This window comes from Podarcis gaigeae, assembly GCF_964106915.1.
Source record: "Podarcis gaigeae genome assembly, chromosome: 8".
Classification (NCBI taxonomy): domain Eukaryota; kingdom Metazoa; phylum Chordata; class Lepidosauria; order Squamata; family Lacertidae; genus Podarcis; species Podarcis gaigeae.
In genome coordinates this window covers 17,015,126-17,031,630 of record NC_139684.1, presented here as the reverse complement: position 1 = coordinate 17,031,630, position 16,505 = coordinate 17,015,126, and the positions used below count along the sequence as shown (strand labels likewise).

The 16,505-nt window shown below is 46.0% G+C and overlaps 2 protein-coding genes across 7 annotated transcripts in view; one reads left to right on the top strand and one right to left on the bottom strand.

Annotated features, from left to right (window-relative positions):
- PIK3CD (phosphatidylinositol-4,5-bisphosphate 3-kinase catalytic subunit delta) overlaps positions 1-11,001 on the top strand; it is a 50,219-nt gene extending 39,218 nt beyond the window's left edge. For all 3 annotated transcript variants that reach the window (XM_083752485.1, XM_083752486.1, XM_083752487.1), the window contains 9 exons: positions 432-531; positions 1,258-1,436; positions 2,905-3,017; positions 4,228-4,306; positions 5,876-6,043; positions 7,393-7,516; positions 8,112-8,257; positions 9,245-9,377; positions 9,773-11,001. In XM_083752485.1, coding sequence (XP_083608611.1) covers positions 432-531; positions 1,258-1,436; positions 2,905-3,017; positions 4,228-4,306; positions 5,876-6,043; positions 7,393-7,516; positions 8,112-8,257; positions 9,245-9,377; positions 9,773-9,910 — 1,180 coding nt within the window. In that variant the 3' untranslated portion in view covers positions 9,911-11,001. The remainder of the gene's footprint in view (positions 1-431; positions 532-1,257; positions 1,437-2,904; positions 3,018-4,227; positions 4,307-5,875; positions 6,044-7,392; positions 7,517-8,111; positions 8,258-9,244; positions 9,378-9,772) is intronic.
- A 2,195-nt stretch (positions 11,002-13,196) lies between these two features.
- CLSTN1 (calsyntenin 1) overlaps positions 13,197-16,505 on the bottom strand; it is a 57,683-nt gene continuing 54,374 nt past the window's right edge. For 3 of the 4 annotated variants that reach the window (XM_083752537.1, XM_083752536.1, XM_083752538.1), the window contains one exon: positions 13,197-14,874. In XM_083752537.1, coding sequence (XP_083608663.1) covers positions 14,677-14,874 — 198 coding nt within the window. In that variant the 3' untranslated portion in view covers positions 13,197-14,676. The remainder of the gene's footprint in view (positions 14,875-16,505) is intronic. The other variant, XM_083752535.1, reaches the window with a different exon arrangement.

Sequence of the window (16,505 nt, the reverse complement as noted above, 5' to 3'; positions counted from 1 at the left end):
GGATAAAACCATCAATAAATTATAATTAAGCAAGAAGTAATTTTGTTAGCCTTTTAACCAGCATTTTCAACAGAGGCCTTTCTCTGAGGGCCCTCACTTGCTGAGATGTGTTTATATGCTTGAACAAAATGGGCAGGGACTTTTTCTGTGGTGGCTCCCACCCGACTTTATAATGTATCCATCCCCATAATCACTGGCACCAACATTCTTATCATTTTTGGCAACAAGTTAATAAGGGATTACCTTTGTCTGTGGCTTGCTTTGTGTTTGTTTTCTTAGTTTTTTTTTAACTGTCTTCTGATATTTTGCTTTTATTATATTTTGTTGTTGTACACTTTGCCCTGAAACTCATTTGGGTGAAGGATTTTTTTTTTTTAAAGATCACCATCATCCTAAAATGTCAATTTCCTCCTCTCATCATCCCTGCTTAGATCTGAAATGCATGTCCCGTCTGTGGCCTTAAGGTTTGGCCTGATCCTGGAAGCTTATTGCCGAGGGAGCACCCACCACATGAAATCTCTGATGAGGCAGGTAAGCAGCTGGCTTGTCTGTCCAAAGGGGATGCTTGCACTTTTTCAAACCAGCAGGTTGGTACAGGGCTGGGCCCAGGGCTGGATTAACCATTAAGCAAAATAAGCATGTGCTTAGGCACAGGGGCCAGCAAACTTTTTCCAGTCCACTGTCCCTCAAACCTTTTTTTGGGGGGCGGGCTATATTTTGGGGGGAAATGAACTAATTCCTATGCCCCACAAATAACCCAGAGATGCGTTTTAAATAAAAGCACACATTCTACTCATGTAAAAACACGCTGATTCCCGGACCAGATTGAGAAGGCAATTGGGCTGGATCCGGCAATCCAGGCCTTAGTTTGCCTACCCATGGCTTAGGGCATCAAGGGAAAAGGGGCACCACAGAAATTTTCCATTGTGATTAGAAGTAGGAGGGGGGAGGGAATCAAATATATTTTTCCTTCTTATTGTAGGTTTTGTTTCATTTTGAAAAATAAAATTTTATATTACAGGTTGTTTATATAGGCACCAAAATCTTCTAGGTGTTTAGAGTCTCTAAAGGTTTGAATACAGCCCTGGGGGATTAAATAGCACGTTTATTTCACGTACAGAGGCCAAATGGACTGTCAGTGGGATCTTATTTGGATGCCTTAAACATTTTGAATAGAACGAAATAGAACAAAATGAGTTGACTTGGCTCTGGTTGTGTTTTACATTATGCAATTTTTCATTCTGCCTCCCGATGAAGAGCGAAGCCCTCAACAAGATGAAGGCCTTGAATGGCATCGTCAAATTAAGTGCCCTAAAGAACCCCAAGCCTCAAACTAAGGAGTTCATGCACACCTGTTTGCGGCAAGAGACCTACCTGGAAGCTCTCTCCAACCTTCAGTCTCCCTTGAACCCCAGTGTCATCCTGGCAAAAGTCAGGTAAGGCAGGGCTGGCGGTGCTCAGGCAAGGGGCTGGATGTGGCCCTCCAGGCCCCCCCCCTCGGAACTCTCCCTAAGCCACACCCCTTCTCAGGCCACACCCCTCAGCAGCCCTGCCTTGCATCCTCCCTGCTAGAATGTGTTGCTGAATGCTGATAATGCCTCTCACTTGCCTGAAGCAAGGATAGAATAAATTTACCACATGTGGCTCCTCCCCACTTGGCCCCTGGGATGAAAAGGATTTCCTCTTGCTGACACAAGGGGGTACTTTGGATCACACCAGAGCTTGCAGTCGCTCAGAGTGGGCCTATTTCATCTTATCGATTTCAGTAGTTTATACTGCCCAGGACCCGACAAAGATGAAAAACATGTTTTTAAACAACCCAAGATGCTGTTTTAAAACATCAAATCAGGGAACTCACAAGGCCTGTTGGAATAATACAGTTCTTTATCAGGAGTCGGAAGTTCAACAGGGAGAGGGGGTCTGTGGGATGTCTGCTGGGAGGTTGCTCCTCAGAAGTGTTTCCCCAAAACCAAACACACAGAAATGGGCCGTGCATCTTGAGCCTTGCAGGGGACCATTGACAGTGATTTCACAGAAGGGCTCAGTAAACAGGCAGGGATACAAGGGGTTTAAGCAGCCCCTTGGACCCAAGTTATGAAGGGCCTTATAAATTAGTACAAGAACCTCAAATTTGAGCCAGTAGCAGTTGTGCAGCCAGTGCAATCTTTTAAGCACCAGAGTTAAGTGCTGGCAGTCATCTGCCCCCACCAACTGTTTGGCTGTAGCATTTTGCACAATCTGGGCCTAGGATGGTGTAGACCCAGGAGGGCTCTGAGCTCAGCAGTAGAGCATCTTCTTTGCAAGCAGAACGACCCATTGGTGTTTCCAGGCAGGGCTGGGAAAGATTCCCTGCCTGAAACCCTGGAGAGTCACTGCCAGTCATTGCAGGCAGTACTGAACTAGATGGACCTAATGGTTTGACCCTGTGTAAAACAGCTTTCTTTTGTTCTTAACGCCTCAAGGGAAGGGCTGTAGGTCACTAGTAGAGCACATGCCTTGCATGTAGAAGGGCCTGGGTTTGATCTCTAGCCTTTCCTTTTAAAGCAGGTCTCTCCAGACTTGGGTCCCAGCTGTTTTTGGACTACAGTTCCCATCATCCCTGATCACTGGTCCTGCTAGCTATGGATGATGGGTGTTGTAGTCCAAAAGCAACCGGTGACCCAAGTTTAGGAAACCCTGATTTTGAAGGACCTGGCAGCAGGTGTTGGGGGAAAGATCTCCCTCTTTCTGCCAGGGATCCAGTAGAGCAGCTTGACAACACAGCATGGCTATGTGGAAAGAGTCTATCTTGCACCATTTAAAAGTTTTATTATTTCCACCCCTTCTTACCTCCACGCTTCTGCAAGTGGATGGAGGTTTTCAGCTGGTTTTCATTTATGTGTGTGTGTGTGCAAATTTTTCTAGTGTGGAGCTTTGCACTTTCATGGACTCGAAGATGAAGCCTCTCTGGATTGTGTTTAACAATGAAGAGATAGGCGGCACCAGCAACGTGGGGATCATCTTCAAAAATGGAGACGGTAAGGAAGCCACACAACAGCTTCTTGCTGGGTTGGGGATATAGGAGGAGCCTCTTTGTCCCAGGGAGATGCCTCTCCCAGTAACAGTGGTCATGTTAACTAAGGAGCATGTAGTCAAACTATGCAGCTGGCTATCACTTCTCTGTTTGATGCAGTCTGTGTGTAGTGTTTTTACAAACAGCGATATGGCAGGTCCTTGCCCCAAGCAGCTTACAGTTTAAAATAGACACTGGGAAAGAGCAGAGGATGTGGGAAATTAGAAGAGTATGTGATTATTTCAACTACGTTTACTCTGGCTTTGTTACAATAAAGTAGGAATGAGTTTGTTGTCCAGCAACATCTGGAAGGCTGCAGGTTGCCCATTCCTGGACTTAAGGCTCCTAGGACCACCTTTCAGGAAAGAGGCTGCCTGCTGTGTCTCTGCATGAGTTCCTGCTCTGGCTTTTTATTGATTAAAACTAATGAGTTTTGACAAGGTAATTAAGAGGTGTGGTTGCATAGAGGCTGTTCTGGGGCATGCACATATCTATCTACATCCACATTTGTGACAGTTTGCAGGGTATTATATATTTACCTCTTGATTTGGCTATTTGCTTTTAATGTGGATTTTTTAAAGCAACCCTGGAATTTTATTTCCACTGTTGACACTGCAGGGTGTAGATTAAGTAAACAACATGCCGGCTAACATACAAAAAACCGCTTTCCTAAAGAAGGTACATATCTTAAGTTGGCATGCTAGTTTCCTAGCACAAACATTGTGCATTATGCTGGTAATCTTTTTACAACAACCTTGTAAAGTAGATCTGTATTATGATGCCCAATGAACAGGCATCAGTTTTCCTACTGCTAAGTGAGTTCGTGTTGACAGAGGCAAGATGTGCAACTTAGGAGACTCCTCCCTAGGTCTCATCAGGCTGAGTTTTGCTAAGTTAGCCGTGCCAATCAGTTGCACAGTGTCTACTCTGAGTAGGACTAATGCTGGCTACAACCCTTAGTCTCTTAGTCACAATTCTACCCCAGCTTTCCCAGTTTTAATCATCAGAGCATCCTAAAACATGGGAATGCACAAATCTGCATGTTGTTAGTGCCCCATTGTGGCCAAATGAAGAACACACAAAGGCAAATGTTCCCATCATCATAACCACTGATGAAATGGAAGAAATCATGGGATTAATAGAGAAAAAAAGAGAAATGTTTCTTAATTTTTCAGATCTCCGTCAGGATATGTTGACCCTGCAGATGATCCAGCTGATGGATATCCTGTGGAAGAAAGAAGGGCTAGATCTCAGGTGAGTTCCAAAATAATTAATTATGATGTTTATACGCCCCCCCCTTTCATCCAAGGTCCTTAAGGCTGCATACATAGTTCTCTCTTCTCTTCTCTCCCCCCACCCACAAATTTTACCTTCACAACAACCCTCTGAGGTTGATTAGGGCTGAGAGATCCATTTAGCTACTGGTCCACAAAAGAGCAAGCCATCGAGGCTGGTTTGGGTCTCTCCTGTCTCTCTTGATATTTGCAAATTAACCCTGGGTGTTGGAGTGTGTGTTTATGTGTGTAGGGCAATGGGGTGGAAGTCTCAAACTAGGCTGCTAATGGTGCTGTCAGAGCTGCCTCTAGGTCCCAGCTCACAGAGGACCAACGCCAGGTTGATGTAATGTACAAAAGTCTTTATTGAAGTTTAGTTTCCATTTCAACGCCAGAGCATGCAGCCCTACGTCTTAGACCTTAGATCGGCGAAGTCCCGTCTGAATCACCTCCCCTTCCGCACCAGTTTAAGATCCTAGCCCTGCTCCACCTTCTGCGCTGTTCTCTCCTCCTCTGGGTCCTCCTGCCCACCGGGACATTGCCCTTTCTGGACTCCTCCGACGCTGAGTCGCTTAGCTCCTCCCCCTGCCTCCGGCGGGCTTTAGGACCCGGTTCCCAATCCTCATTCTCTGCTGTCCCGCTCTCCTATACATTTGAACTTGTTTCTTGCGCCAACCCAGTGACCTTTCTCCTAACCGTTACACTGCTTCTATCACTGCTTCCCTCTTCCGTGACACTGGCCGGATCTGACCTCCCCTCCGTTGCCTGACTCTCCGATGGAGGCGTGGTCAGCTCTGCCTCGTCTCCTCTCCCTGGTGGGGAAAGCACTGGCCCCGATACCTGGGACTCTTCCCCCCCACTCTGCTCTGGTGGGGAAGCTGGTCCTGATTTCCAACTACTGCTCTGGGAGTCCCTGCTGCCCCCTTGCTCCTGGGGCGTTCCCCTTGGGAACCCCCTGCCCCTGGCCACTGGCGCCCCCTTTTGTGAATCTTCCGATTCGCTGGAGAGGCTCATGGAATCCCTCGGACCACTGTCCCCTCCTACGCTCCCCTCGGATTCCTCCCCCTCGCTCTCCATCTCCCCTCTTCCCTGTGCCTCTGCTCCTGAGCCCCTGACAGGTGCGCTACCTCTGCGGCTGCTGCAATCAGAGCAGACTGGTAGCCCAGCATAAAATGGCACTTTTAAGGCACAGAAACTCTACACTGTCCAAGCATTCTGTCACCTGACTGCTCAACAGCCAATCCCGGTATACCAGGGTATATAAAAGCCCTTGCCTCAGGGCTTGCTCCAGAGTCTTCAAAATACCTCTCTGGCGTCAGGACAGCCTTGAGTCCCTGCTCTCTTTCCCCAACAGTGACCATGGCTTGGGCAACACACCTTCCTTCCAGGCCTTTTAAGAACTTGGGACCCATGCCTGGGTCTGGTTTTGGGTTTTTTGGCCATGTACCTGCCTCTTGCCCACTTGGGCTGGCAGTGGCTTCCCTGCAGAATACCCAGAATTTTTAAAAAAGGGTCCTGACATCTTTCTCTCACTCTTACCTTCTTTAAGGATGACTCCTTATGGCTGCCTTTCCACGGGAGACAAGACAGGGCTGATAGAAGTGGTCATGGACTCAGACACGATTGCCAACATTCAGCTCAACAAGAGCAATATGGCGGCCACTGCTGCCTTCAACAAGGACGCCTTGTTGAACTGGCTGAAGTCCAAGAACCCAGGGTACGTTTTTGTATTATTGCAGGGGGTTGGAATCCATGGCCCCCTTCTAACTCTACAATTCTATTTCCTTACTATGACTACTGTTATTTTTAAATTATTGTTAGAGCAAGTAAGAACAGTAGGTATATATAAGGCCTCTTGTTCCATTAGTGCAAGGATTTGAGTTCACACATGGGAACTTCTCTCTCCGCCCTCCACTCCACTCCACCCCCAGATCTTCTCCAGAGGAGGGGAGGGAGGTTGTGTTGTGCTGACATAAATGCTTGCATGAATGGAACGAGGAGCTTATTGCTGCTGTGGATTCAAGCCCACAAATATAAATCAAATTGCAAAATGGTTCAGTGAGGGTTAAAAAACCCCGACTTCCCAAATAGATGAAGGGTCACCAACCTTTAATAGGCTTACTGGACACATGCAGAATTTTTAAGCTGGTGCCTTGAGTTCATTGGGAGCTTTGAAAAGTACATAAAGCTGAAAGAGGATGTGGGAAAGAAAGTCACTTACCCAACTTCCTCCTCCAGTCCTATCTACTTTCCAAGGGGAAAAAATAACCACCCTCAGCACCTCGTGAGTGTGGGAAGTTGTGCGCATCACACTATCAGCCCCAGCAACAGATCATCTAAATACCTGGATAAATAAAAATGTCTTTTAAAAGATGGTTGGCACCTGCCAGGGGAGGCTGTTGTGTAATGAGTGCTGCAACTGAGAACATCCCTTCCCGCATTGACACATTATGTTTGCTGTTTGGGACTGGGTTAAGAAGGTATTTTACCTGATCTCAGTGTCTGGGGCTGGTATATATGGGAGAAGGCAACCCCCTGCCCCAAACACCTACATCCTATTTGTGGTTGTAACAGAAATGTATGGGGCATACATACCATACATTTAAAGCACATGGTTCCATCTCCCAAAGAATCCTAGGAACTGTAGTTTTTACCCCTATAATTCCCAGTACCCATGACAAACTAGTTCCTGGGATTCTTTGGAGGAAGTCATGCTCTTTAAATGCATATGGTGTATGTGAAGCCATGGAGAAGTTGGCCATGTTCTCTGACCTAGCTCACTCCATTGTTATTTTGAGTCATTTGATTTGTGTCCCACCAAGGAACTCGAGGCAACAGCATACATGGTTTCACCACCTCCCCATTTTACCCACAAACAACCCTGAGAGGTAGATTAGGGACGCATCCAGTGAACTTCATGATGGAGCAGGGATTTGAACCCTGGTCTCCCAGGTCCTAGTCCGGCACTTTAACCACCATACCACACCGGCTGCAAGGTTACATTGCCTTGCAAGGATGAGCTCCAGCTTATCTTCAGTGGGTTTTTGTTCCCTGCCTTTTGTGTAGCGATGCGCTGGACCGAGCCATTGAGGAATTCACACTCTCCTGTGCTGGATACTGCGTGGCCACCTACGTGCTTGGCATTGGAGACCGCCACAGTGACAACATCATGATCCGAGAGAACGGCCAGGTATCGGCAATCTGATACGCCTTCAAGGGGCGATGCAGCTGGTTAATTTCTTCCCACCTCTCTTTGAATCCTCTCAACACCCGTGAAGTAGTTTTATACCGATAAGGAAGGCTTCTGCAGTGGCTTTCAAACTCACCCAGAAGGAGGTTGCAGCATTAGGGACTTTTTTAAGAGAAAAAGGCAACGAAGAGGCTACACATTAGCAGCTTGCAAATTTATACATGGCATGGAGACAGCGGCTAGATAAAATCCCCTCCCCCAATAGAATTTGCATCATCCAACAAGGATGGCTTTAAAAGAGGATTGGACAAATTCGTGGAGGGGGCTGCTAATGGCCACTGGCCATGAGGGCTATTCTCTGCCTCCACTGTCGGAGGCAGTAATGCTTCTGAATACCAGTTGCTGTAAATGGCAGATCTGCTTAAGGTTTGCACTACCTATTGTGTGATTTCTTAGTGCAGAATTTATTGGTTTTTAGAATGGTGCAAGTAGGGTCTCTCTTCTGTGTTGGGAAATTCTAGGCAGTTGGGACGATGCTGCCAGGCTTGCAATTAGAAGCCCTAACCTGCTCTCCCCCCCCCCCATTTGTTCCCAGCTGTTTCACATTGATTTTGGCCACTTCCTGGGAAATTTCAAGACCAAGTTCGGGATCAATCGCGAACGGGTCCCTTTCATCTTGACCTACGACTTTGTCCACGTGATCCAGCAGGGCAAAACCAGCAACAGCGAGAAGTTTGAACGGTAAAGGATGCTCTGTGTTGCTTTGAAAGTTACCCCCGATTTGCTCTGGCCGGGCTCTCCCCTCCCCTCCCCGATTTGCCTGGGGCTTAGGGTGGAATCAAGGGCTTTGTGTCCAGGGTTGGGAGCGGCTGGTAACTGAGAAACAAAGCCAGAGAGATGGACTATATACAATGGATGTTTTGTGTAAAAGGTATATGCGCACGCACAGTGAGGGTCTGTGTGTAAAATCTGGGTGTGTATTAACACATACACACGGGAGGAAATTTATGGGCTGCACCCAATGAGAGTCTTACTCAGAGCAGACCTACTGAAGTTAATGGGCCTAACATTGTATACCACCGTTAAAAAGACAAAAATCCACCTATACCGCATTCTGTATACAGCTCAGAACCAGGTTACTTGAGAAGCTGCCTTGTGCCTTACACACCCAGTAGATCGCTGCAGTCTGCGGGAGAGTTTCTCTTGCAAGTTCCAAAGACTTCTGAAGTGCATTTTGCAGTAACTCAGAGCAGGGCATTTCGAGATATGGCAGGAACCCACTATCTGCACTTTTGGAAACAGTTGAAGACACCCCCCCACACACACACTTGATGAATGGATTTTAGTCTTGTTTTAAATGTATTCGCTGTTTTTGTGTTTTAGATTGCTTTTAATTAACTTCCATGTAATACACCTTGAGACTATGGCTTAGAAGGCAATTAATAAATCCGTGGTGTAAGAAGTATTACAAATTATCTAACTAATGACACATTGTCTATACAAACAAGCAAATGTAGACAGTTTGCTTCTGGCAATGGGCTGTACTAAGCGGTCTACGAAGCCTATGAGTTGTCCCATGTATATGTTGCAGAGTGTTGGTGTGTGCAATTGTTCCTGAATTGTATCTAGTGCAAATCCTAGTGAAATTAAGTTGCACAATTTATTTATTAGGGAGGGGGCATTGTCCTCCCTTCCATCCACTTCCATTTCATACCTTTTTCCTTCCAGATTCAGAGAGTACTGCGAAAGAGCCTACATGATCCTCCGATGCCACGGCCTCCTCTTTCTACACCTGTTTGCACTGATGAAAGCAGCGGGGCTGCCGGAGCTAAGCTGCTCCAAAGACATCCAGTATCTCAAGGTGAGAGAGAGGCAGGTCTCAAGGGAACCTTAAGGTCAGGCAAGGACCCACCTTTACAGCAGGCTGACCCCGTTTTCCCCAAAAATCCCCCCCCCCACGGACCACTGAATATTTTTGTCTGCCATAGCAATTGTTAGGTGCTGCACAATTTTCAATCATGTTCACAACAAACTATAATATGTATGAAATGAAAGCAGCAATAAAAACAGAGTTAAAAATCAACGTGGATATGGAGCATAGACAATGCTGTGGTCCACTGACCAGTTTGAGAACCCCTGTCTTAAATTGTTTTTAATACTGTGTTTTTGTTTGCTAGGACCTTATGGTGAAGGGCGGGTAAGAAACTGAACTAAAAATAAAACAATAAATTTAGCTCCTTTTTCCTCCTTCCTTAGGACTCGCTGGCATTAGGGAAGACGGATGAAGAGGCGAGGAAACACTTCCAGCTCAAGTTTAACGAAGCCCTGCGGGAGAGCTGGAAAACCAAAGTCAACTGGCTGGCTCACAATGTGTCCAAGGACAACAGGCAATAGTTCTCTAAGCCTTTTTTATCTACCTGCCAGGCGCACCGAGTTGTGCCCAACATTGGGGGGGAGGGCATCACATCATACGTGTGACCAGCCCCCTCCCCTTAACAGGCTCCCATTGGAGCCTGGCTTTGGCCTGTCAGGGAGCTGCCAAGACAGCTTCCTTGGAGTGAAGAGTTGGCGGCAGAGAGCTGTGCCCCTCTCCACAACTGGGCTGCAACTTGTGATATTCACCCTCGCTGTAGGGCGGGGAGATGGGGTCCAGCAGTGGCACCCCCTCTCAATATTTTTTTTGGGGGGGGGGCTGAAGCCCCCAGCACCTGCCCATCCTTTGAAATGGACCCTCCAAGAAAAGGTTTCCTATTTCTTGGCTATTTATGCGACTGCTTGAGTCTTTTCTTGCTGGAAAGCTACTCCTCCTGCACATCTTTGTTTATGTTTGTGAGTCCATTCATGGATTACAGGAGGTCCTTGTATAGGCATTCTGTAACTTCAAGATTGCTTTGGCCTCTCAGCAAAGTGAGGACTGGGCCTTTAGGCAAAGCAGTTAGCAGCATCCTTCCAGCACATGCATTTTAAAAGGATGGCTTTGAAAGGGATATGTGTGGTTTTGCGTGTTGTGTATTTTATACTGATAAAGCGTGTGCTAGATATACTTTACTTGTTCACTGGTTGAACAGAGATATTTGTAGTGTGAAAACCTCCAAAATCGGAAGAGCTGGGCTCTCTAGGAGGAGGATTTGATGCCTTTCTTTTCTGGACTCTTTTGTGTAACACATGCACCCTCACCTCTATAAAAAAAGAAAGAAATGCTACAGGTGACAGTGTCTCCTGCAATGCTTTACTTGCATGGTTGTAGTAAAGATCAAAACTCTTACACTTTTACTGGATAGTCACTGTGCTAGGTAATTTTTTTGTTTCACTTATACTTAGCCAATAACTGTAAAGAAAACAGCCTTGAGGTACTGCGTACAAGCCGATTCTGAACTGTTTTTTGTTCCTATGTGGGGGCTTAAGCCAAAGATTTGCATTTATAAAGGTTTACATGTGATTTCAGGTGCTTGGTTTGGGGACTGAAATATAGCTGTTTTTGTTAAGGTGTGTCCTTGTCATTTCTTATTAGCAGTTGGACTGTCTTGTTGGTACGCTGCAAGGGCCACTAATAATAATGTTCAACATGTGACCAGCTTACAGATTTTTGCAAAAGTCAGAATGAGCAAGGATGCCTCAACACCCAGGTTCCAAACTGCCTTTTTGCAAAACTGAAGACTTTTGATATACTTAAATTTCCTTTTCTGGGCCCAAAACTTTTCAAAGACCTACCTTGCTTTATAATGAGCCAGAGCAGGGGGCCATCCAGTATTGTCAACACAGTCTGGAAGCTGCTCTCCAGGAGTCTCTCCCAACCATACCTGGCCATGCCTTATGCTTGCAAGGCAGATGCTCTACAACTGAGTTACGGCCCTTATCTGTACAAACACAAAAGAACTTGAGAGGATACCATCATCAGATCCTGCTTCCAAATCTATGTTACCAAGGTGCGATGTTTATAGCCTCCATTTCTTTTAAGAAGCTCTGTCAGAAAAACGCTTACACATTTTGTTTCCTAAACAATATAGGATTTTAAAAAAAATGCATAGAAAGAAATCAGCTCAGGGGCCTAACAAAGAGGCAGAAAGTTAGACAATAACAAAAGAAAAATTTAGAACCAGAAATTTATTGTAGCTCAGACTCCCCACCCCCCCAAACTTGACCTATTTACCAATATACACATCTGAAATGTTAGATCCATGATGGCTACATACTGCATCAGAAAAAGTGTACAACCTTTCAGCATTAGCATTTAAAAGAGAGAGAGAGAGAGAGAGAGAGAGAGAGAGAGAGAGAGAGAGAGAGAGAGTGTCATGATCAGGTTTACAGTCTCTAAAATACAGCTGCTACAGTGATGGTATCATGAAAAAAAGGGTTAAGGAGTTTTCTCTACACAGTGACATTTAAAGCACAGGGCAACTTGGACATATGTTAAAAGTTTTCCCGTTTTGTTTTGTTTTACTTCAAACTAGCACTTGTAACAGTGGTCAAAACCAACTTCCTTGCCCCTTAACATTTTGCAATTAAACAACCCCCCCCACACCCCCAAAGTGAGCAGGAATGAGCCAAGTTGTTTGGGGCTTAGCCTTTCCCTATCGTCAGGTCCACCCTATTGTAAAAGGCACTCCAGAGAGACTTGCCTCTAACTTAGGGATGGGGACTCTGCCCCTGCAGACACAGCTCCCATCATCCCTGACCACTGGTCATGCTGGCTGTGGGGCAGGAGCCCAGCAACATCGGGAGTGCTGCAAGGTCCCCATCCCTACGCAAAAACAAACCCTGCTGCTAGGTAGTAAGAGATTAAAAATGCCAGGTCCAGAAGCATCTTGCAGGAAGCTGCCTTATCCCAAGCCAGCCATCTAGCTCAGTAATATCTGTACTGACTGGCAGTGCCTTCCCAGGACTTTCAGGAGGGACATCCCTAGCTCTACCTGGAGATGCCACAGGGGATTGAAGCTGCAGCCCTTCTGCATTCAAGGCAGACACTCTACCAATGAGGGGAGGTCTCACTCTATTTCCTCACTGCTGTCTCCAACCACCTGGATCAAGCCCTCCACCTCCCCACAAACAGACATCCCAGCAGCCAACATTCTCCCCCGGCCCTGCTGAATCCAATGCTCAAACTCCTAAAACTGCAATGCAGCCAGATTTTTTTCCCCCTCATGCAAAGCAGCCGGTCAGAACTTGGCTCACCTTAGCAGGCAACCCACACAACAAAGAAAAGCTTCAGCAGAACACCCCTTCAGGGGAATAAATCAATTGTAAAAGCAATAAACTCGGGGCTCTCTCAATGAATAGTAATTTTTAAAAAGTTAAACCAGAGGAGAGGGAGGACCACATGCCTAATGAAAAGCCCAGCACTCACCACTGCCATCGGGGTCATAACTTGCTTTTCGGAAAACCACTCTGGTCCCTTCCAAATTCGGGCAAAACATTTTACTGGGCATGGTCTTTCCACCGACAACCCCCTGCCCCGTCTCCAAACCTTGTGGACTAAACTGCTTAATTAAAGAGTATTCACAAGGTCACCACTGGGAATAGCTTATGCCCTAGTTTTGACAGAAAGGTAGCACATATGTTCAGTGTAAACAACGACCGAAAGAAGAGAACAGAAGCTTAATAAAAAGAGACCCAACATCCCCACGTTAATTGTACCAAAGGAGCTACAGGGAATAGACAGGAGTGTTTGTTTAAAAAAAACAAAAAACAGGAATGATGCCAGCAAGGAAAGTCGACCTGACCTCCTCCTCTCCAAAATGTATATTCAAGTTCGCGACTTAAGACAGGCAGCCAAGACAGAAGCACCCTTCCTGCGACACTGTCCTTTTACAATCAACCGAGCCACCTGCGTGACTAGTAGTGTGCAACCCAGAGAGAGCACCAGGCCCAAGTGGTCCAACTGGGCTGTCTCCCTTTGTGCAAAAGAAATTGTGTGATCTGGCCAGCCCACCTTACTGTCCCGAAAACTGAAACAGACCAGGACCCAGAATGCAAGAGGCAGGACAGCTGGACCCAGAAAAAAAGGGGGGTCCATGAAGATGCCTTCATGGTCAAATCATTTTTTGCCAAACCCCCCCCCCCCAACAATAAAATATAAAAAAATTAAAAGGGGAGAAACCCATCAGTAGAGTTGTGCCAGAGAGAAGATGGCAGTCTAATCCAATACCATTGGATCATCGTTAGCTTTTCCTCTACGCTAATTAAACTTGCCCCATGCTGCTGCTGCAGGAATTTTTTGGGGGGAGGAAAACCCAAAACCTTATTATTACATCATGCGGCATGATTTTTTATTTTAAAACCCTAGCATGGCTTGTGTCCCCCCTCCCCCCTTTCCCCATTTTCACTACCACAAATGACGTAATTACATAATTCCAAGATTATTTACAAAATATTAAAAAGTCTGTTAAATCTTCTAACATAGTTAACCTCATTCTGCCACTTTACACATGCACTAGAGTTCAGGAGGAGGAAAAGAAATGCATTTAAAAAGAAGAAGAAGAATCACAGGGATGTAACAAGCCACAAAATAATAATAATAAAAATAATAATAAATCCGACCCAAAAGTTTTAAAAAAGTTAATCTTTTTGTGAGAGAAGGATCCTGGCATCATCATCATCATCATCATCATCATCATCATTATTATTATTATTATTATTATTATTATTATTATTATTATTATTTTACACTCAACCACCCCAACAAGAAAGCATGAGAAACGACGCCAGAAGCCTAGTGCCAGACCAAAAATAAGATTAAAAAAACCTCAAAATCATGGTCTAGCGTGTGCAATGACTAGAGGGCTGGTCACGTCCCTTAAATGAGATGACACAAGGAGTGTGTGAGCGAGAGAGACAGATAGCACAAGGCAGTTCCTTGCAGAGTAGAAATAAAAATAATCCAGTCATTGTGAGGTGAGGGAGAAATAGGTACTAAATAAATTTCTAGAGGTGCGAGATTTTGATTGGCGAGATTAGCCAGGAAAGGACACCAGGACAGAGGGTCTAGGGAGGTGGGGGGGTGTTGGTCAGCACTGGGGGCCTAAGCGACTCTGTTCACGCCATGGATTCTCAGGAGCGATGGAGTGGTTTTGCCGCGGAGTCTTCTAGGGCAGAAGAACAAAGGAGAGAGACAGAGAGACAGACAGACAGAGAGAGACATACAACAGCGGAGGGAGCTGGGATCAATAGGTGAGCGTGGAGTCATCCCATTCTAGCTGCTGCTGCCTGTTCACATTCTGCTGGTCCTCTTCCCGCTCCCCCTCCTCTTCGTCACTGCTCTCGGACTCAGCGCTGGTGATGTCGTCTTCCTCCTCCCCATCCTCGCTCTCCTCCTCCTCTTCTTCCTCCTCCTCCTCGCTGCTGTGCTGGTCCTCGTACGTCTGTGCAAGGAAAACAAAGACACACACACACAAAAAAGGATGAATGGCATTGCAACCAATGCTAGTTCTACTTGGAGCAGCCCCCACTGACATTAAGAGAGGCCACTGGGCAGGGGTTGTTTTTTAAGGAACAGTGCTCTGCTTGTTTGCTATCTGTATTTTAAGAGATTTACCTTTTATACCATTTGAATCCTATTAGAGAATGATTACATTTCAACTTACTGCCTTTTATATGATTCTAGCTTTTTGAATTTTATCTGAGTTGTTTCAGTTTGTGAATGCTGCCTTTTGTCCCAGTCAGGGAGGAAAGGCAGGAGATAAATAAGTACAGTAATAATAATAAAAAAACTAGTCATACTTCGGGTTGAATGTGCTTCAGGTTGAGCGCTTTCGGGTTGCGCTCCGCGGCAACCTGGAAGTAATGAAATGCGTTACTTTCGGGTTTCACCGCTCATGCACATGCGCAGACGCGGGTTGCATTCGCTTCTGGATGCGAACAGGGCTCTGGAACGGATCCCGTTCGTATCCAGAGGTACCACTGTACTTAGTTCAATTAGATTCAAGAGGTATATTCGGAGTAGATGTTTAGTCAAATATGACATAATGCAAGGCACCTTCTGTTGCAACTTTTAAATGCCTACTGAAAACTTGTCTATTCTGCCAGGCTTAGGCAGGCAATGAAGAAGCCATATTTCCACAATAGTTAATTGATGCCTGTTTTAAACTTTTGCTTTCACGCGTTTTTGTTACAATCCACTACTGAAAGAGTGGTAAATACTTTATAAACGGGTAAGAAGGGCCATGCTGTTCTCACGAATGGGAAGCCCGCAAGCAATGACCCATTGTGATGTTGTTGTTGTTTTACTTCTGAGGCTTTCAACCCAAGTCCTTTCTTCTACCAGTCTCCTCTGGCTTGCTCTTCTCCACACAGGCAGAAAATACAAGCCCATGACTCAAGCCAAAGGTCAACGCAGCTCCAAATGCAGGCAGGGTGGTGCACCTCTCCTACAGAGTTCAGCAACAGGCAATCTCTTGTCCAGGGGAAGGAGAGAGCAGTTGAGTTCCAGAGTCTGGTCAGCCCAAGTAGATGTTTCATGCTGGCCAGAAGCCAGGGATGTTCAGGGAGAGAATGAGCTGAGGGACACTTTTGGAAAGTTCAGTTGGCTCAGAATACAGCAGTTTAATGGATGTCTTGTGTTTGAGAGACATCAATTACTGGTGTGTTTGCCTGTACAACTTCCAAGAGCTGGCTCCCTTTAGATTGCATCCCATTCAGGGATAAAGGCACTCAGGGAGAGCCAGTGAGGGGTGTGGCTTGGGAAGAGTGCTGAGGACCAGCCAGAGAGGCCTGGAGGTCCGAATGATGTCCCTACTACCACCACCCTTTTTCAAATCAATTAGTGAAGGGTGAAATGCTTCATAAACTTTAGCATCAGGTCCGCCTCTCACATACAGAGCCTTTAAAGAAAAGCCAGAGGAAGATGCTGGAGCGCTGGTGGCAGAGGAATACCAATGATGGTGAGATAAGGGTGGGCTCCCTTGGAGGGCTGGCTGTAGAAGCTCAGCAGGCACAATGCAAACTTTGGACCACCTATTGAAGAACGAAGCCCCAGAGGAATCTGTACCCTGCC